General features: G+C 38.6%; 1 protein-coding gene and 1 long non-coding RNA gene across 2 annotated transcripts in view; one reads left to right on the forward strand and one right to left on the reverse strand.

Annotated features, from left to right (window-relative positions):
• The window catches only part of LOC133640640 (RNA polymerase-associated protein LEO1-like), a 23,937-nt gene continuing 2,917 nt past the window's right edge, over positions 1-21,020 (forward strand). Inside the window, exons 1-13 of the mRNA XM_062034179.1 lie at positions 1-136; positions 1,961-2,091; positions 5,918-6,207; positions 13,525-13,724; positions 15,897-16,001; positions 16,181-16,275; positions 16,435-16,583; positions 16,647-16,731; positions 17,616-17,710; positions 17,779-17,913; positions 19,453-19,588; positions 20,022-20,214; positions 20,285-20,382. Of these exons, the coding sequence (XP_061890163.1) occupies positions 79-136; positions 1,961-2,091; positions 5,918-6,207; positions 13,525-13,724; positions 15,897-16,001; positions 16,181-16,275; positions 16,435-16,583; positions 16,647-16,731; positions 17,616-17,710; positions 17,779-17,913; positions 19,453-19,588; positions 20,022-20,214; positions 20,285-20,382 (1,770 nt within the window). The 5' untranslated portion in view covers positions 1-78. The remainder of the gene's footprint in view (positions 137-1,960; positions 2,092-5,917; positions 6,208-13,524; positions 13,725-15,896; positions 16,002-16,180; positions 16,276-16,434; positions 16,584-16,646; positions 16,732-17,615; positions 17,711-17,778; positions 17,914-19,452; positions 19,589-20,021; positions 20,215-20,284; positions 20,383-21,020) is intronic.
• The window catches only part of LOC133640656 (uncharacterized), a 27,839-nt gene continuing 12,920 nt past the window's right edge, over positions 6,102-21,020 (reverse strand). Inside the window, exon 3 of the long non-coding RNA XR_009824193.1 lies at positions 6,102-6,197. This is a non-coding gene — a long non-coding RNA (uncharacterized LOC133640656). The remainder of the gene's footprint in view (positions 6,198-21,020) is intronic.

A 21,020-nucleotide genomic window follows, 5' to 3' on the forward strand; every position in this document is an offset into this window, starting at 1 on the left:
AGCTTCATTCCGGAAGTGAAAAGTTTCCTCTTTAAGCGGAGTCTATCACTTCCGGTAGGTGAGAGTTGACAAACAGAAATGGCGGACATGGACGAGTTGTTCGGCAGCGATGGCGACAGCGACAATGAGCAGCGAGGTACGGAGCTCCTTTTCAGCCTTAAATGGACTTTGTTGATGACGTTAGCAAGGATCCAAGTGTGTAGCATTCATCATTGTCTTAGCTTAAGCCAGACACATCCAAGTTAACCAAAAGTAACGCAATCCTGTTTGAATGTCATTGAAATACATTTATTTATGATAAGATAGTTTGATTAAATACATTTATTTATGTGGTCCTAACATGAATTACTAGATAGTTTGATTAAATACATGTATTTATGTGATCCTAACATGAATTACTAGATAGTTTGATTAAATACATTTATTTATGTGGTCCTAACATGAATTACTAGATAGTTTGATTAAATACATTTATTTATGTGGTCCTAACATGAGTTACTAGATAGTTTGATTAAATACATTTATGTATGTGGTCCTAACATGAATTACTAGATAGTTTAATTAAATACATGTATTTATGTGGTCCTAACATTAATTACTAGATAGTTTGATTAAATACATTTATTTATGTGGTCCTAACATGAATTACTAGATAGTTTGATTAAATACATTTATTTATGTGGTCCTAACATTAATTACTAGATAGTTTGATTAAATACATTTATTTATGTGGTCCTAACATGAATTACTAGATAGTTTAATTAAATACATGTATTTATGTGGTCCTAACATTAATTACTAGATAGTTTGATTAAATACATTTATTTATGTGGTCCTAACATGAATTACTAGATAGTTTGATTAAATACATTTATTTATGTGGTCCTAACATAAATTACTAGATAGTTTGATCACTAATTATGAAATGAAGGTTGCAAAACGAGTGTCTCTTAAAGTTGACTTCTTTCTGCTGATATTTACACAAACACAGCAAGATTTGAGTTGCTGCTATTAAATTAAATTATTTTACGATAACAACACAAAACTGCCTTGTAAATTTGGCTTGTGAAAAATAAACACTAAAATTAACTGAAGTAAGTCTTAGGATAGTTTAGGAGGATTGCGCTTTATTGTCACTTATTTGGATAATGAGACACAATGTCCTCATTTATTCTCTTCAAAGGGTTATGTGTAACATAATATACATTAGTTGTAACATAATATACATTAGGTGTAACATATTGTAACATAATATACATTAGTTGTAACATATTGTAAGATAATATACACTAGTTGTAACATAATATACATTAGGTGTAACATATTGTAACATAATATATACATTAGTTGTAACATAATATACATTAGGTGTAACATATTGTAACATAATATATACATTAGTTGTAACATAATATACATTAGGTGTAACATATTGTAACATAATATACATTAGGTGTAACATATTGTAACATAATATATACATTAGTTGTAACATAATATACATTAGGTGTAACATATTGTAACATAATATGCCACTCCATCGCTGCTAGTGTTGTCGTGCCACTCCATCGCTGCGAGTGTTGTGCCACTCCATCGCTGCTAGTGTTGTCGTGCCACTCCATCGCTGCGAGTGTTGTGCCACTCCATCGCTGCTAGTGTTGTCGTGCCACTCCATCGCTGCAGTAGCCATAACAGTGGGAAGGAGTAAAGAAGGAAGGAAAGAACGGCAGGGAAGAAGGATAAAAACTGGCAAAAATGGAATGGGCCAGACTCTACTTGTCACTGTTTCTTTAAATACTAAACACTGAGATAGGCTCCAGCGACCCCAAAAGGGATAAGCGGTAGAAAATGGATGGATGGATGGACTTTATTTGTGTAGATTTTGTAACTGCTGATGTTTTTCTCAGAGCACTTCCATTGTGTTTCCAGTGTGCCTAATGTTGTGACTGATGTTTCTCAGAGTCTGGCACCGGCTCGGGTTCCGACTCGGAGCAGGAGCGAGCGGGTACCGCCAGCAACCCTTCTGGCAGCGGCAGTGACAGCGAGCGAGGTCAAGAGGACCACGAGGACGGCAAAGCCAGCATGAATAAGGTCCGTCTTCTACAAGCCCCGTTTCCATATGAGTTGGGAAATGGTGTTAGATGTAAATATAAATGGAATACAATGATTTGCAAATCCTTTTCAAGCCATATTCAGTTGAATATGCTACAAAGACAACATATTTCATGTTCAAACTCATAAAAAAAATTTGTTTGCAAATAATCATTAACTTTAGAATTTGATGGCAGCAACACGTGACAAAGAAGTTGGGAAAGGTGGCAATAAATACTGATAAAGTTGAGGAATGCTCATCAAACACTTATTTGGAACATCCCACAGGTGAACAGGCTAATTGGGAACAGGTGGGTGCCATGATTGGCTATAAAAGTAGATTCCATGAAATGCTCAGTCATTCACAAACAAGGATGGGGCGAGGGTCACCACTTTGTCAACAAATGCGTGAGCAAATTGTTGAACAGTTTAAGAACAACCTTTCTCAAGCAGCTATTGCAAGGAATTTAGGGATTTCACCATCTACGCTCCGTAATATCATCAAAGAGAATGTGGAGAAATCACTGCAGGTAAGCAGCTAAGCCCGTGACCTTCCATCCCTCAGGCTGTACTGCATCAACAAGCCACATCAGTGTGTAAAGGATATCACCACATGGGCTCAGGAACACTTCAGAAAGCCACTGTCAGTAACTACAGTTGGTCGCTACATCTGTAAGTGCAAGTTAAAACTCTCCTACGCAAGGCGAAAACCGTTTATCAACAACACCCAGAAACGCCGTCGGCTTCGCTGGGCCTGAGCTCATCTAAGATGGACTGATACAAAGTGGAAAAGTGTTCTGTGGTCTGACGAGTCCACATTTCAAATTGTTTTTGGAAACTGTGGACGTCGTGTCCTCCGGACCAAAGAGGAAAAGAACCATCCGGATTGTTCTAGGGTGAAAGTGTAAAAGGCAGCATGTGTGATGGTATGGGGGTGTATTAGTGGCCAAGACATGTTCTAGGGTGAAAGTGTAAAAGGCAGCATGTGTGATGGTATGGGGGTGTATTAGTGGTCAAGACATGTTCTAGGGTGAAAGTGTAAAAGGCAGCATGTGTGATGGTATGGGGGTGTATTAGTGGTCAAGACATGTTCTAGGGTGAAAGTGTAAAAGGCAGCATGTGTGATGGTATGGGGGTGTATTAGTGGTCAAGACATGTTCTAGGGTGAAAGTGTAAAAGCAGCATGTGTGATGGTATGGGGGTGTATTAGTGGTCAAGACATGTTCTAGGGTGAAAGTGTAGAAGGCAGCATGTGTGATGGTATGGGGGTGTATTAGTGGTCAAGACATGTTCTAGGGTGAAAGTGTAGAAGGCAGCATGTGTGATGGTATGGGGGTGTATTAGTGGTCAAGACATGTTCTAGGGTGAAAGTGTAGAAGGCAGCATGTGTGATGGTATGGGGGTGTATTAGTGGTCAAGACATGTTCTAGGGTGAAAGTGTAAAAGGCAGCATGTGTGATGGTATGGGGGTGTATTAGTGGCCAAGACATGTTCTAGGGTGAAAGTGTAGAAGGCAGCATGTGTGATGGTATGGGGGTGTATTAGTGGTCAAGACATGTTCTAGGGTGAAAGTGTAGAAGGCAGCATGTGTGATGGTATGGGGGTGTATTAGTGGTCAAGACATGTTCTAGGGTGAAAGTGTAAAAGCAGCATGTGTGATGGTATGGGGGTGTATTAGTGGTCAAGACATGTTCTAGGGTGAAAGTGTAAAAGGCAGCATGTGTGATGGTATGGGGGTGTATTAGTGGTCAAGACATGTTCTAGGGTGAAAGTGTAGAAGGCAGCATGTGTGATGGTATGGGGGTGTATTAGTGGTCAAGACATGTTCTAGGGTGAAAGTGTAAAAGGCAGCATGTGTGATGGTATGGGGGTGTATTAGTGGTCAAGACATGGGTAACTTACACATCTGTGAAGGCACCATTAATGCTGAAAGGTACATACAGCTTTTGGAGCAACATATGTTGCCATCCAAGCAACGTTACCATGGACGCCCCTGCTTATTTCAGCAAGACAATGCCAAGCCAGGTGTTACATCAACGTGGCTTCATAGTAAAAGAGTGCGGGTACTAGACTGGCCTGCCTGTAGTCCAGACATTGAAAATGTGTGGCACCTGCAATAGCAGAAGGGAGACCCCCGGACTGTTGAACAACTTAAGCTGTACATCAAGCAAGAATGGGAAAGAATTCCACTTCAAAAATGTGTCTCCTCACTTCCCAAACCTTTACTGAGTGTTGTTCAAAGGAAAGGCCATGTAACACAGTGGTGAACATGCCCTTTCACAACTACTTTGGCACGTGTTGCAGCCATGAAATTCTAAGTTCATTATTATTTGCAAAAAAAAAATAAAGTTTATGAGTTTGAACATGAAATATGTTGTCTTTGTAGCATATTCAACTGAATATGGCTTGAAAAGGATTTGCAAATCATTGTATTCCGTTTATATTTACATCTAACATCATTTACCAACTCATATGGAAACGGGGTTTGTACTTCCTCTGACATCTTACTTACTTTGTGTACAGGAAATGTTTGTCTTACTTACTTTGTGTACAGGAAGTCTTTGTCTTACTTACTTTGTGTACAGGAAGTGTTTGTCTTACTTACTTTGTGTACAGGAAGTGTTTGTCTTACTTACTCTGTGTACAGGAAGTGTTTGTCTTACTTACTTTGTGTACAGGAAGTGTTTGTCTTACTTACACTGTGTACAGGAAGTGTTTGTCTTACTTACTTTGTGTACAGGAAATGTTTGTCTTACTTACTTTGTGTACAGGAAGTCTTTGTCTTACTTACTTTGTGTACAGGAAGTGTTTGTCTTACTTACTTTGTGTACAGGAAGTGTTTGTCTTACTTACTCTGTGTACAGGAAATGTTTGTCTTACGTACTTTGTGTACAGGAAGTCTTTGTCTTACTTACTTTGTGTACAGGAAGTGTTTGTCTTACTTACTTTGTGTACAGGAAGTGTTTGTCTTACTTACTTTGTGTACAGGAAGTGCTTGTTTTACTTACTTTGTAGTTTGTGTACAGGAAGTGTTTGTTTTACTTACTTTGTGTACAGGAAGTGTTTGTCTTACTTACTTTGTGTACAGGAAGTGACATGTTAGTGAGTGTGTACAGGAAGTGACATGTTAGTGAGAGATTGTGTACAGGAAGTGACATGTTAGTGAGTGTGTGTGCAGGAAGTGACATGTTAGTGAGTGTGTGTACAGGAAGTGACATGTTAGTGAGTGTGTGTGCAGGAAGTGACATGTTAGTGAGTGTGTGTGCAGGAAGTGACATGTTAGTGAGTGTGTGTACAGGAAGTGACATGTTAGTGAGTGTGTGTGCAGGAAGTGACATGTTAGTGAGTGTGTGTGCAGGAAGTGACATGTTAGTGAGTGTGTGTGCAGGAAGTGACATGTTAGTGAGTGTGTGTGCAGGAAGTGACATGTTAGTGAGTGTGTACAGGAAGTGACATAGTGAGTGTGTGTACAGGAAGTGACATGTTAGTGAGTGTGTGTACAGGAAGTCACATGTTAGTGAGTGTGTGTACAGGAAGTGACATGTTAGTGAGTGTGTACAGGAAGTGACATGTTAGTGAGTGTGTACAGGAAGTGACATGTTAGTGAGTGTGTGTGCAGGAAGTGACATGTTAGTGAGTGTGTGTGCAGGAAGTGACATAGTGAGTGTGTGTACAGGAAGTGACATGTTAGTGAGTGTGTGTGCAGGAAGTGACATGTTAGTGAGTGTGTGTGCAGGAAGTGACATGTTAGTGAGTGTGTGTGCAGGAAGTGACATGTTAGTGAGTGTGTGTGCAGGAAGTGACATGTTAGTGAGTGTGTGTGCAGGAGTTGTTTGGAGATGACAGTGAGGAGGAGGAGGCCCACAGTGATCATCAGTCAGATGGCAGCATGCCCTCTGACCACCAACACTCTGATGTGGAACAACAACACAGCGGCTCAGAGCGCGGGCATGTAGACGATGACGACGAGGACGTTGGGGCGCAGCACTCAGACGGTGGAAGCCCAGTAGGAAGTGGGATGTCTGCAGCAGGAAGTGGGATGTCTGCAGCAGGAAGTGGGATGTCTGCAGCAGGAAGTCCTCGCTCTGACAGGGGCAGTGTCCGCTCTGATAGAAGGTCAGTAATTGTCTTAGTAAATGTCAGCATTATTTACATGTACATTGTACTAGTCAGCATTATTTACATGGACATTGTACTAGTCAGCATTATTTACATGGACATTGTACTAGTCAGCATTATTTACATGGACATTGTACTAGTCAGCATTATTTACATGGACATTGTACTAGTCAGCATTATTTACATGGACATTGTACTAGTCAGCATTATTTACATTTACATTGTACTAGTCAGCATTATTTACATGGACATTGTACTAGTCAGCATTATTTACATGGACATTGTACTAGTCAGCATTATTTACATGGACATTGTACTAGTCAGCATTATTTACATTTACATTGTACTAGTCAGCATTATTTACATGGACATTGTACTAGTCAGCATTATTTACATGCACATTGTACTAGTCAGCATTATTTACATGGACATTGTACTAGTCAGCATTATTTACATGTACATTGTACTAGTCAGCATTATTTACATTTACATTGTACTAGTCAGCATTATTTACATGGACATTGTACTAGTCAGCATTATTTACATGGACATTGTACTAGTCAGCATTATTTACATTTACATTGTACTAGTCAGCATTATTTACATGGACATTGTACTAGTCAGCATTATTTACATTTACATTGTACTAGTCAGCATTATTTACATGGACATTGTACTAGTCAGCATTATTTACATGTACATTGTACTAGTCAGCATTATTTACATGGATATTGTACTAGTCAGCATTATTTACATGGACATTGTACTAGTCAGCATTATTTACATTTACATTGTACTAGTCAGCATTATTTACATGGACATTGTACTAGTCAGCATTATTTACATGGACATTGTACTAGTCAGCATTATTTACATTTACATTGTACTAGTCAGCATTATTTACATGGACATTGTACTAGTCAGCATTATTTACATTTACATTGTACTAGTCAGCATTATTTACATGGACATTGTACTAGTCAGCATTATTTACATGTACATTGTACTAGTCAGCATTATTTACATGGATATTGTACTAGTCAGCATTATTTACATGGACATTGTACTAGTCAGCATTATTTACATTTACATTGTACTAGTCAGCATTATTTACATGGACATTGTACTAGTCAGCATTATTTACATGGACATTGTACTAGTCAGCATTATTTACATTTACATTGTACTAGTCAGCATTATTTACATGGACATTGTACTAGTCAGCATTTATTTACATGTACATTGTACTAGTCAGCATTATTTACATGGACATTGTACTAGTCAGCATTATTTACATGGACATTGTACTAGTCAGCATTATTTACATTTACATTGTACTAGTCAGCATTATTTACATTTACATTGTACTAGTCAGCATTATTTACATGGACATTGTACTAGTCAGCATTATTTACATTTACATTGTACTAGTCAGCATTATTTACATGTACATTGTACTAGTCAGCATTATTTACATGGACATTGTACTAGTCAGCATTATTTACATGGACATTGTACTACTCAGCATTATTTACATTTACATTGTACTAGTCAGCATTATTTACATGGACATTGTACTAGTCAGCATTATTTACATGGACATTGTACTAGTCAGCATTATTTACATTTACATTGTACTAGTCAGCATTATTTACATGGACATTGTACTAGTCAGCATTATTTACATGGACATTGTACTAGTCAGCATTTATTTACATGTACATTGTACTAGTCAGCATTATTTACATGGACATTGTACTAGTCAGCATTATTTACATGGACATTGTACTAGTCAGCATTATTTACATTTACATTGTACTAGTCAGCATTATTTACATGGACATTGTACTAGTTAGCATTATTTACATGTACATTGTACTAGTCAGCATTATTCACATGGACATTGTACTAGTCAGCATTATTTACATTTACATTGTACTAGTCAGCATTATTTACATGGACATTGTACTAGTCAGCATTATTTACATGGACATTGTACTAGTCAGCATTATTTACATTTACATTGTACTAGTCAGCATTATTTACATGTACATTGTACTAGTCAGCATTTATTTACATGGACATTGTACTAGTCAGCATTATTTACATGGACATTGTACTAGTCAGCATTATTTACATGGACATTGTACTAGTCAGCATTATTTACATTTACATTGTACTAGTCAGCATTATTTACATGTACATTGTACTAGTCAGCATTATTTACATTTACATTGTACTAGTCAGCATTATTTACATGGACATTGTACTAGTCAGCATTATTTACATTTACATTGTACTAGTCAGCATTTATTTACATGGACATTGTACTAGTCAGCATTATTTACATGTACATTGTACTAGTCAGCATTATTTACATTTACATTGTACTAGTCAGCATTATTTACATGGACATTGTACTAGTCAGCATTATTTACATGGACATTGTACTAGTCAGCATTATTTACATGTACATTGTACTAGTCAGCATTATTTACATGGACATTGTACTAGTCAGCATTATTTACATTTACATTGTACTAGTCAGCATTATTTACATGGACATTGTACTAGTCAGCATTATTTACATGTACATTGTACTAGTCAGCATTTATTTACATGGACATTGTACTAGTCAGCATTATTTACATTCACATTGTACTAGTCAGCATTATTTACATGGACATTGTACTAGTCAGTAGGGCTGAACGATTTATCGTTTTCAGATCGAAATTGCGATTTCAGAAGTCTCAATCTTGAGATCGTGAAGGCTTCGGTTTTAGACGAACGTTATTTAGCTCTCCTGGCTGACATGTCTGTTGTGTATATGCAGCCTGCTCGTGCTACTCTCATGCCTTGTCAAACTCACCAATCAGAAGTGGTAAACTACTTGTGAGCAGGGCATGCCGTCACGCTAACCAATCAGAGGCGGCCATTGACGAGGCTACCGCGTACACGCCCACTAACAACTTTGGTGAAGAAACAAACGTCCTGGAGGAAATGGCTGCTGCCGCCGGGTCAGAAGTGGAGGAGGATTTAGTTTTAATACAGAAGAAGAGCAGCACGTCTGTCATTTGGGACTACTTCGGTTTCGAAACTTCAGATGTGCATCAGAAACAGGTACTTTGTAAAACTTGTCGGGCCAAAGTCGCCACATCCCAAGGCAACACGACTAATTTATTCCGGCACTTGAAAAATCACCACCGGCAGTTACACGACGAATGTATGACCAAAAAGTCCGGTGAAAAGTCAACCCCGAGCGATTCAGCCCATTGTAGCAAACATACCACAATTACAGCGTCGTTTGCCAGTATAACTCCTTATGAGAAGAGCAGCCGTTCTATTGTTAACAGAATAGATGTGCAATATTTGGGTGCTGCTAAGCGGTAAATGAATGACCCACCTATTTTAATGTCTGACATATTTTTCAGAAGGGCAGAGGTTGGGTCATTTTGTTTTTGTAATAGTATTTTCTTTATTACCATTACTTTTCAATTTCACTTTAAAATATTGTTCAGGTTTCTTCCAGGGTTGAATAAAGTACTTGAATTGCTGCTATAGATGTTGATAGGCTAGCTCTCTTGAGCCATAAAAGACTGACCTACCTACTTGAGTATAAGACTGTTTACATAAGGTCAGGATCCTTTTTTTCCTTTATTGAAGTTGTTGAATTTTGTTTTTCTTATTATATATTAAGCATTGCTTTTTGTGTTGGAATTGTTTTGTATTTTATTTAACTTAAACTTTTTTATTTATCTTAACATAATTAAGGTTTTTGTACTGGTTTTAGTTCTTTAGTTTTAATAACTGCTGTTGGTCAAGAACTTTGGAGAATGTACATGCATGTTTCTTAATAAATACATGTTTGAAGCAATTCTTACCTTTTAGTATTCATCCTTGCATTACATAGCATTTAATGTTTTCATGGTATATCATTTGTTGTCATGTTTTAAATCTGTTACTGTTACTGAAGCTTGATTTGAAAAGAAATCGTGAGTCAAAATCGAAATCGCAATTTCTGTCAGAAAAATCGTGATCAGATTTTTTCCTGAAATCGTTCAGCCCTACTAGTCAGCATTATTTACATTTACATTGTACTAGTCAGCATTATTTATGATATATGATCCATATCAGGAACAAATACTGCGATACATATTGTATATGATCCATATCAATTCAATTCAATTCAATTCAATTATTTATTTATTTCGTACTTGGATGTGTACATTTCAACAACATTTCAACAATCTCACATACCTTACTGCATTCAATACACAGCCATGTCGAAAAGGAACAGGATGAAGAAAATCTTATATTTCCTGCCCCTTCGCACAAAAGAAACATTTTCTTGGTATCTCTTTGCCGGTAGTGCATTAGAACATCCAATGCAACAAATCAATACAAAACAATATATCACATATGCACACACAGGCACCCACACCCACACGCACCCACCCACCAGGGGCGTAGACTCTAGAGTAGTAAAAAAGGCTACAGGACATGTATGACCCAGTTGACAAGAAAAGTTATTGTTGCCTAAAAACTACAAGTTTGTACCCCTACCCAGTGCACACACTCATAGAAATTAATAGAACAAACAATCAATGAAAAGAATAAACAAGCAAGATAAGTTGAACAAAAAATAAATAAACAAAACAAAAACTGAAAAAATAAGGCAATCACTCAAACCAAACAAACTGAAAAAGAACAAGGCAATCATCCAAACCAAACAAACTGAAAAAGAATAAGGTAATCATTCAAACCAAACAAAACTGAATAGAACAAGGCTATCATAACAAGGTATCATTCAAACCAAACAAAGCTAAGAACAATGTGATCATTCAACCAAGGATCCATAGTGCATGTCGATAAAGAAAAAAAAAAAAAAAAAAAAAAAAAAAAAAAAGAAAGGAAAGCTAGACTATACAATACCTACAGTCATGTAGGATAATGTAAGCGTTGTTTTTTTTTTGTGTGTTTATTATTATTTTTATTTTTTATTTTTATTTTTTTCCCCTTATTTTTCCCTTTGCGTCCCTTTTGTCAGTGCTCATATAACATCATAGTTCTGTTTTTAAAGACTTTTTTTAATTGAAATGTGTTTTTACATTGCTTTATTTCATTATGGAGAGAGTTCCAGAGTTTTACTCCCACCACTGATGTACACATTTGTTTTGATGTTGTTCGTGCAAGCTGATGCTTAAAGTGCCCTTTCCTTCTTCCTTCTTTTTCTATTAAAGTGAAATTTTTTTGTAGATTTGTTGGTAGCTCTTGACTACTAGCCCTGAACATAACCAATAATGTCTGCTGCTCAACTAGTTCATAAAATTTGTAAAGTCCTGAGCTAATAAATAATCCATTTGTGTGCTCTCTATAACCTGTTTTGTGTATGATTCTGATCGCTCTCTTCTGAAGGAGGTACAGTGGCTTTGTGTTACTCTTATATGTACTACCCCATATTTCCACACAATAATTGATATAAGGCAGTACAAGTGCACAATACAGTGTACGCATTGCTTTATAATCTAATACATCTTTTACCTTATTTAATATAAATATACTTTTAGCCATCTTTTTTCTAACATGTGAGATATGCGATTTCCAACTAATATTATCATCTAAAATCACTCCCAAAAATCTAATCTCAGAGACTTTTTCAATGCTTGTTCCAGCTATTGACAGTACAATATTTTCAGGCTTTTTTCTCTTACTAAAAATCATGAACTTAGTTTTTTTCAAATTCAATGATAATTTGTTAACGTCAAACCATTTTTTGAGTTTGACCATTTCCTGTTCCATACTCTTTAGTAATTCATTTAAGTCATGTCCAGAGCTGTAAAAGTTGGTATCGTCAGCAAATAATACAAAATTGAGTAATTTTGACACATCACAGATATCATTTATGTATAAAATAAATAGTTTCGGTCCCAGAACAGACCCTTGTGGAATTCCACACTTAATACTCATATTTTCAGATGTATTAGCAGCATATTGTACATATTGTTGTCTGTTATTCAAGTAGCTATTTAACCAATCTAAAACTATTCCTCTCACACCGTATGAATGTAATTTGGATAAAAGGATAGAGTGATCGATTGTGTCAAACGCTTTCTTAAGGTCTATAAACACCCCTACTGTGTATTTCTTACTATCGGTGGCTGTTGTTATGTCCTCAATTATGTTCATCACAGCAGAGGCAGTAGATCTGTTTGAACGAAATCCATACTGGCTCTCGCTCAACAACTTGTTTTTTTCAATAAAATGGTCTAATTTTTGTACAAATATTTTTTCAAGCACCTTAGAGAATTGGGACAGAAGTGATACCGGTCTGTAATTAGTAAACATGTGCTTATCCCCATCTTTAAAGAGTGGAATAACCTTTGCTACCTTCATTCTATCTGGGAAGGTCCCTGTATTGAAAGAGAGATTGAAGATATAGCAGAGAGGCTCAATGATGCAGTCAATTGTCTTTTTTACAATTATCATATCTAACCCATCATCGTCTGTTGATGTTTTGTTCTTTAATTTATTTACAATTGTTATAATTTCATTTTCACTGACTTCTCCCAAAAACATTGACTTAAGTACTCTGCCTCCACCTCCCAACCCATTCTGAAATGACCCATCATCATGTTTTTCTATATTTTCTGCTAGTTTTGGACCTACGTTTACAAAAAATGAGTTAAACTCATTTGCCACTTCGTCCATATTTTTTATTATCTTTTCTTCTTTTACAAAGTGGTTTGGCGGGCTGATAGGTCCCGGTGTGCTTCCCATCACCTTTTTCAATATGTTCCATGTTCCTTTGATATTGGCTTTATTTTTTTCTAACAAGTTACTATAATAGTCTTTTTTGGCTTGTCTCATTATTGTTGTCAACCTGTTTTTATAAACCTTATATTTAATTTCTGCTGCATTTGTCCTAGATTTTAAAAATACCTTGTAGGAACAAATACTGCGATACATATTGTATATGATCCATATCAGGAACAAATACTGCGATACATATTGTATATGATCCATATCAGGAACAAATACTGCGAAACATATTGTATATGATCCATATCAGGAACAAATACTGCGATACATATTGTATATGATCCATATCTTTTCTGCTATTGAACAAACGTGGGCTGAGAGCCATGCACTGAGTGAACCCTCTTGCTGTAAAAATGACAGAGGAAGATAATTGAGTTGATGGTGTGGTTGACATAATGTAGAATAAGAAGTTGGAAGCATGCACAGCATAACCTCCATAGTTGTTCCAGCTGCAGGAATACTGGACTAAAGTCTTTGTTTGTTGCTTTGCATCAGTGACCTGGGAACTCCTCAGTCGGCTGCAGCTACACCGCACTCTGATGGAGAAGACAATCATTCAGACCAGGACAAGTGGGAGGGCCTTGCTAAGAGCGACCAATCAGATGAGGAAGGGGAAAAGCAACGTTACTCGGATGAAGAGAGGGAGCACTCTGACCACCAGCGTCCTGCCAGCAGGAAGTCAGCTACTCCTAATGGTCAGTCACTAGTATACATGTGGAACATCACTCTTACTTCCTTATCTCTAACAAGAAGATTTCTTCTCCTACTGGAACACAAGTCAGCTACTCCTAATGGTCAGTCACTAGTATACATGTGGAACATCACTCTTACTTCCTTATCTCTAACAAGAAGATTTCTTCTCCTACTGGAGCACAAGTCAGCTACTCCTAATGGTCAGTCACTAGTATACATGTGGAACATCACTCTTACTTCCTTATCTCTAACAAGAAGATTTCTTCTCCTACTGGAACACAAGTCAGCTACTCCTAATGGTCAGTCACTAGTATACATGTGGAACATCACTCTTACTTCCTTATCTCTAACAAGAAGATTTCTTCTCCTACTGGAACACAAGTCAGCTACTCCTAATGGTCAGTCACTAGTATACATGTGGAACATCACTCTTACTTCCTTATCTCTAACAAGAAGATTTCTTCTCCTACTGGAGCACAAGTCAGCTACTCCTAATGGTCAGTCACTAGTATACATGTGGAACATCACTCTTACTTCCTTATCTCTAACAAGAAGATTTCTTCTCCTACTGGAACACAAGTCAGCTACTCCTAATGGTCAGTCACTAGTATACATGTGGAACATCACTCTTACTTCCTTATCTCTAACAAGAAGATTTCTTCTCCTACTGGAGCACAAGTCAGCTACTCCTAATGGTCAGTCACTAGTATACATGTGGAACATCACTCTTACTTCCTTATCTCTAACAAGAAGATTTCTTCTCCTACTGGAACACAAGTCAGCTACTCCTAATGGTCAGTCACTAGTATACATGTGGAACATCACTCTTACTTCCTTATCTCTAACAAGAAGATTTCGTCTCCTACTTGAACACAAGTCAGCTACTCCTAATGGTCAGTCACTAGTATACATGTGGAACATCACTCTTACTTCCTTATCTCTAACAAGAAGATTTCTTCTCCTACTGGAGCACAAGTCAGCTACTCCTAATGGTCAGTCACTAGTATACATGTGGAACATCACTCTTACTTCCTTATCTCTAACAAGAAGATTTCTTCTCCTACTGGAACACAAGTCAGCTACTCCTAATGGTCAGTCACTAGTATACATGTGGAACATCACTCTTACTTCCTTATCTCTAACAAGAAGATTTCTTCTCCTACTGGAGCACAAGTCAGCTACTCCTAATGGTCAGTCACTAGTATACATGTGGAACATCACTCTTACTTCCTTATCTCTAACAAGAAGATTTCTTCTCCTACTTGAACACAAGTCAGCTACTCCTAATGGTCAGTCACTAGTATACATGTGGAACATCACTCTTACTTCCTTATCTCTAACAAGAAGATTTCTTCTCCTACTGGAACACAAGTCAGCTACTCCTAATGGTCAGTCACTAGTATACATGTGGAACATCACTCTTACTTCCTTATCTCTAACAAGAAGATTTCTTCTCCTACTGGAACACAAGTCAGCTACTCCTAATGGTCAGTCACTAGTATACATGTGGAACATCACTCTTACTTCCTTATCTCTAACAAGAAGATTTCTTCTCCTACTGGAACACAAGTCAGCTACTCCTAATGGTCAGTCACTAGTATACATGTGGAACATCACTCTTACTTCCTTATCTCTAACAAGAAGATTTCTTCTCCTACTGGAACACAAGTCAGCTACTCCTAATGGTCAGTCACTAGTATACATGTGGAACATCACTCTTACTTCCTTATCTCTAACAAGAAGATTTCTTCTCCTACTGGAACACAAGTCAGCTACTCCTAATGGTCAGTCACTAGTATACATGTGGAACATCACTCTTACTTCCTTATCTCTAACAAGAAGATTTCTTCTCCTACTGGAACACAAGTCAGCTATTCCTAATGGTCAGTCACTAGTATACATGTGGAACATCACTCTTACTTCCTTATCTCTAACAAGAAGATTTCTTCTCCTACTGGAACACAAGTCAGCTACTCCTAATGGTCAGTCACTAGTATACATGTGGAACATCACTCTTACTTCCTTATCTCTAACAAGAAGATTTCTTCTCCTACTGGAACACCAACAACCATCAGTCAGTTGAAGGTGGTCCACTAAGTCCAGTGTGCAAAATGAAGTGATCAAGACTTCCTTAGACAAAAATGAAAGTATTGAACATGAATTGTGTTTTCCAGAATCTGTAAAAGGGAGCGACAGTGAAGAAGATTTCCTTCAAAGGAAAAGCAAAACAAAACTTGCTTCAGACTCTGATTCTGACAGTGATGTCAACACCAATGACAGTAAGTAAGAAGTCACCTGACCATCATGTGTCATTTGACTTTTCTTACTCTTTCATGTGTCATGTGACTTTTCTTACTCTTTCGTGTGTCATGTGACTTTTCTTACTCTTTCATGTGTCATGTGACTTTTCTTGCTTTTTCATGTGTCATATGACTGTTCTTGTTCTGTCATATTTCAGACAAGAAAAGTGTGGCAGATGATCTGTTTGGGGAGGCAGATGACATTTCTTCTGACAGTGATGCTGACAAACCCCCCACCCCTGGACAGCCTGGGGTACACACCTCCCTTTTCTGTCATACAACATGGCTTTACTTTCACCACACCATCTTCCCTCTGTGTGTGTCTGTGTGTGCGTCTGTGTGTGTGTGTGTGCATCTGTGTGCACGCATGTGTGTCTGTGTGCGTCTGTGTGGTGCGTGTGTGTGTGTGTAGGATGCAGAGGATGGCGTGGAGGGCGAGCAGGCTGAGGAGGAGCCTGTGCCTGAGACTCGTATCGAAGTAGAGATTCCCAAAGTCAGCACTGATCTTGGATCAGACCTTTATTTTGTTAAGCTGCCCAACTTCCTGTCTGTGGAGCCCAGGTCAGAGCTCAGTTGACGCTGCCAGTTAAAGGACGTGGACTTTAATGATGTTCTTCTTTGTAGACCTTTTGACCCGCAGTACTATGAGGATGAATTTGAGGATGAGGAAATGCTGGATGAAGAAGGACGCACCAGACTCAAACTGAAGGTGTGTGGACTTCACCTTTTTGTGTGACGCACATTTACTGTAGACCAGTAAAAACAACTGTAGACCAGTAAAACAATGCTGCTATTCAACTCTGGCTGCAAAATAAGACTTAGTAGAAGTATGATCATTATGTCTAACACAATTTGACAGTCAAAAGTAATCATTCTATGTGACCAGTCTTCCTCTCAGGGAATAAAAGTCACTGGTCACTCCCAAGTTCTTTTGGATGACATATATGTTGAGTAAAAAGGACCACCGAGACAGAATAGTACTTGGCCAAGTTTTACTAAAGCAACCATAGCATCGCTAAGAAGAGGTCTAAAAGTAGGACAAAAGGAGTTAACTCTTGTAGTGAGAAGGCAGCGTGTACGTGCGTGTATGTACGTGTATGTACGTGTATGTATGTGTGTGTACGTGTATGTACGTGTATGTACATGTATGTACGTGTATGTACGTGTATGTACGTGTATGTACGTGTATGTACGTGTATGTACATGTATGTACATGTATGTACATGTATGTACGTGTATGTACATGTATGTACGTGTATGTACATGTATGTACGTGTATGTACGTGTATGTACGTGTATGTACATGTATGTACGTGTATGTACGTGTATGTACATGTATGTACGTGTATGTACGTGTATGTACGTGTATGTACGTGTATGTACGTGTATGTACGTGTATGTACGTGTATGTACGTGTATGTACGTGTATGTACATGTATGTACGTGTATGTACGTGTATGTACATGTATGTACGTGTATGTACGTGTATGTACGTGTATGTAACCCTATGATTGGGTGATTGTTGTGTGGTTAATGTCAGTTGCGGATGTTGTTGAAGTGAGTGTCAGTGAGTGGGTCATTGTTCATGTCCAGGTGGAAAACACCATCAGGTGGAGAGTCAAGCGAGACGAAGAAGGAAACGAAGCACGTGAGAGTAACGCACGTATCGTCAAATGGTCAGATGGAAGGTTGGTGTTAATGTCAGCCATGTTGTTTATTGAATAGTTCCCTAAAGGGTGGTGTTTGTTGTGTGCAGCATGTCCCTCCACCTAGGAAATGAAGTGTTTGACGTCTACAAAGCTCCTCTGCAGGGAGACCACAACCACTTGTTCATCCGTCAGGGAACTGGACTACAAGGACAAGCTGTGTTCAAAACCAAGCTCACCTTCAGGTACCTTGCATGTTCCTTAGATAGATTTTTATTCATCCTACAAGAAGAAATGATATAGTGCAGCTTCTTGCACATAGTAACACCTCATGAAAAACTAGTAGGAACACACGTTTGTTGACAGAAATAGGAACACATGTTTGTTGACAGAAGTAGGAACACATGTTTGTTGACAGAAGTAGGAACACATGTTTGTTGACAGAAGTAAGAACACATGTTTGTTGACAGAAGTAAGAACACATGTTTGTTGACAGAAGTAAGAACACATGTTTGTTGACAGAAGTAAGAACACATGTTTGTTGACAGAAGTAAGAACACATGTTTGTTGACAGAAGTAAGAACACATGTTTGTTGACAGAAGTAGGAACACATGTTTGTTGACAGAAGTAAGAACACATGTTTGTTGACAGAAGTAGGAACACATGTTTGTTGACAGAAGTAGGAACACATGTTTGTTGACAGAAGTAGGAACACATGTTTGTTGACAGAAGTAGGAACACATGTTTGTTGACAGAAGTAGGAACACATGTTTGTTGACAGAAGTAAGAACACATGTTTGTTGACAGAAGTAAGAACACATGTTTGTTGACAGAAGTAGGAACACATGTTTGTTGACAGAAGTAGGAACACATGTTTGTTGACAGAAGTAAGAACACATGTTTGTTGACAGAAGTAAGAACACATGTTTGTTGACAGAAGTAGGAACACATGTTTGTTGACAGAAGTAGGAACACATGTTTGTTGACAGAAGTAGGAACACATGTTTGTTGACAGAAGTAAGAACATGTTTGTTGACAGAAGTAAGAACACATGTTTGTTGACAGAAGTAAGAAGACATGTTTGTTGACAGAAGTAGGAACACATGTTTGTTGACAGAAGTAGGAACACATGTTTGTTGACAGAAGTAGGAACACATGTTTGTTGACAGAAGTAAGAACACATGTTTGTTGACAGAAGTAAGAACACATGTTTGTTGACAGAAGTAGGAACACATGTTTGTTGACAGAAGTAAGAACACATGTTTGTTGACAGAAGTAGGAACACATGTTTGTTGACAGAAGTAGGAACACATGTTTGTTGACAGAAGTAGGAACACATGTTTGTTGACAGAAGTAGGAACACATGTTTGTTGACAGAAGTAGGAACACATGTTTGTTGACAGAAGTAGGAACACATGTTTGTTGACAGAAGTAAGAACACATGTTTGTTGACAGAAGTAGGAACACATGTTTGTTGACAGAAGTAGGAACACATGTTTGTTGACAGAAGTAGGAACACATGTTTGTTGACAGAAGTAAGAACACATGTTTGTTGACAGAAGTAAGAACACATGTTTGTTGACAGAAGTAAGAACACATGTTTGTTGACAGAAGTAAGAACACATGTTTGTTGACAGAAGTAGGAACACACATTTGTTGACAGAAGTTTGTTCCTTCTTCTTGCACCCTGGATGTTTCAAGAAGGACAAGATGAAGATAAAAACCAACTTCTCCATGTTGTTTACAAGTCTAACATGAAAATAACCTTCATGTTTCCTGCCAGGCCTCACTCCACTGACAGCGCCACACACAGGAAGATGACCTTGTCCTTGGCAGACCGTTGTTCCAAGACCCAGAAGATCCGAATCCTGCCAATGGCTGGACGGGACCCTGAGTCCCAGCGTAATGAGATGATTAAGGTAAGAACATGCTTGTTGTCATGGCGTCACACATAATACATGAAGAAATACGCTTGGTCTGCACAAGACTCTGAGCTGCTGATCCATCACAACCAGGACTAAGAACTTTGGCCTGTCATGGTTACTAAACCAAGCACACGTCAGATTGTTTTGATCAACAGTTCATTGTGTTTGGTCATGGAGAACTGATCTAAATCCTGAAACTCGTCGCCATCACTTCCTTCTGGACTTAGACATGTTAGGCTGAAATGTCCTTCTGGACTTAGACATGTTAGGTTGAAAGTTCCTTCAGGACTTAGACATGTTAGGTTGAAAGTTCCTTCAGGACTTAGACATGTTAGGTTGAAAGTTCCTTCTGGACTTAGACATGTTAGGTTGAAAGTTCCTTCTGGACTTAGACATGTTAGGTTGAAAGTTCCTTCTGGATCCCCAGAAAGAAGAGGAGCGCCTGCGAGCGTCTATCCGCAGAGAGTCCCAGCAGAGGAGGATGAGGGAGAAGCAGCACCAGAGAGGTTTGAGCAGCAGCTACTTGGAGCCTGATCGCTATGACGACGAGGAGGAGGGTGAGGAGGCCATCAGCTTGGCGGCCATTAAGAGCAAATACAAAGGAGGCGGCGGCTTGAGAGGTGAGCGCTCATCAGCATCTGGAACACAATCTGTGCTTCCCAAACGTTCTGAAGGAACTTCTCTCTGCAGAGGAGCGAGCAAGAATCTACTCTTCAGACAGTGATGAAGGTTCTGATGACGACAAGACCCAGAGACTGATGAAGGCCAAGAAGTTGGACAGTGATGAGGTGGGTGTCATGTGATGAGGTGGGTGTCATGTGTAACGCAGGTGTCAAATCCATACCTTTGCGGAGACTATTAGGCTCTTGCTCTCTATTACTCTTTGCGCTCTCCCTAGTCACGTGACCGCCGCAGTCCAATCAGCTTTGGTTATATGCCGATAGCAGGAAGCGACTGGTATGCTCTTGCTCTCTATTACTCTTTGAGTGCTGCGCGCTCTCCCTAATCATGTAACCGCCGCGGTCCAATCAGCTGTGCTTATAAGCCGGTAGCAGGAAGTGGCCAGTAGACAGGACGTGAGGGGAGACAGATTGTATTTCTGCTCGAGAGCCGACTACCAGCGCCGGATATTTTGTCATTAAGCTGTGTGTGACTGTAGAAGCGGAGTTGGCCAGGCTTCACTTTATGATGGCGAGCTAAGGAAAACAAGCATCTAGTCCAAGGATCGTTCTTGGGAGATTCCAGCCACCACCTGTTCTGTCTGGGCTGGTAGGAGGCTCTCAAGCCACCTTCTACACATTTTCACCTTTCTCCAAGAACTATTATCTGAGCTGAGATTTAAACAAGATCCGGAGACACTAAATAATTGAATTGGAATTGTATATATGTATATAGTAACTGTGTTTTTCTTCAAATTGCTTTCACG

Source organism: Entelurus aequoreus, linkage group LG02 (assembly GCF_033978785.1).
Source record: "Entelurus aequoreus isolate RoL-2023_Sb linkage group LG02, RoL_Eaeq_v1.1, whole genome shotgun sequence".
NCBI classification, from domain to species: Eukaryota; Metazoa; Chordata; class Actinopteri; order Syngnathiformes; family Syngnathidae; genus Entelurus; species Entelurus aequoreus.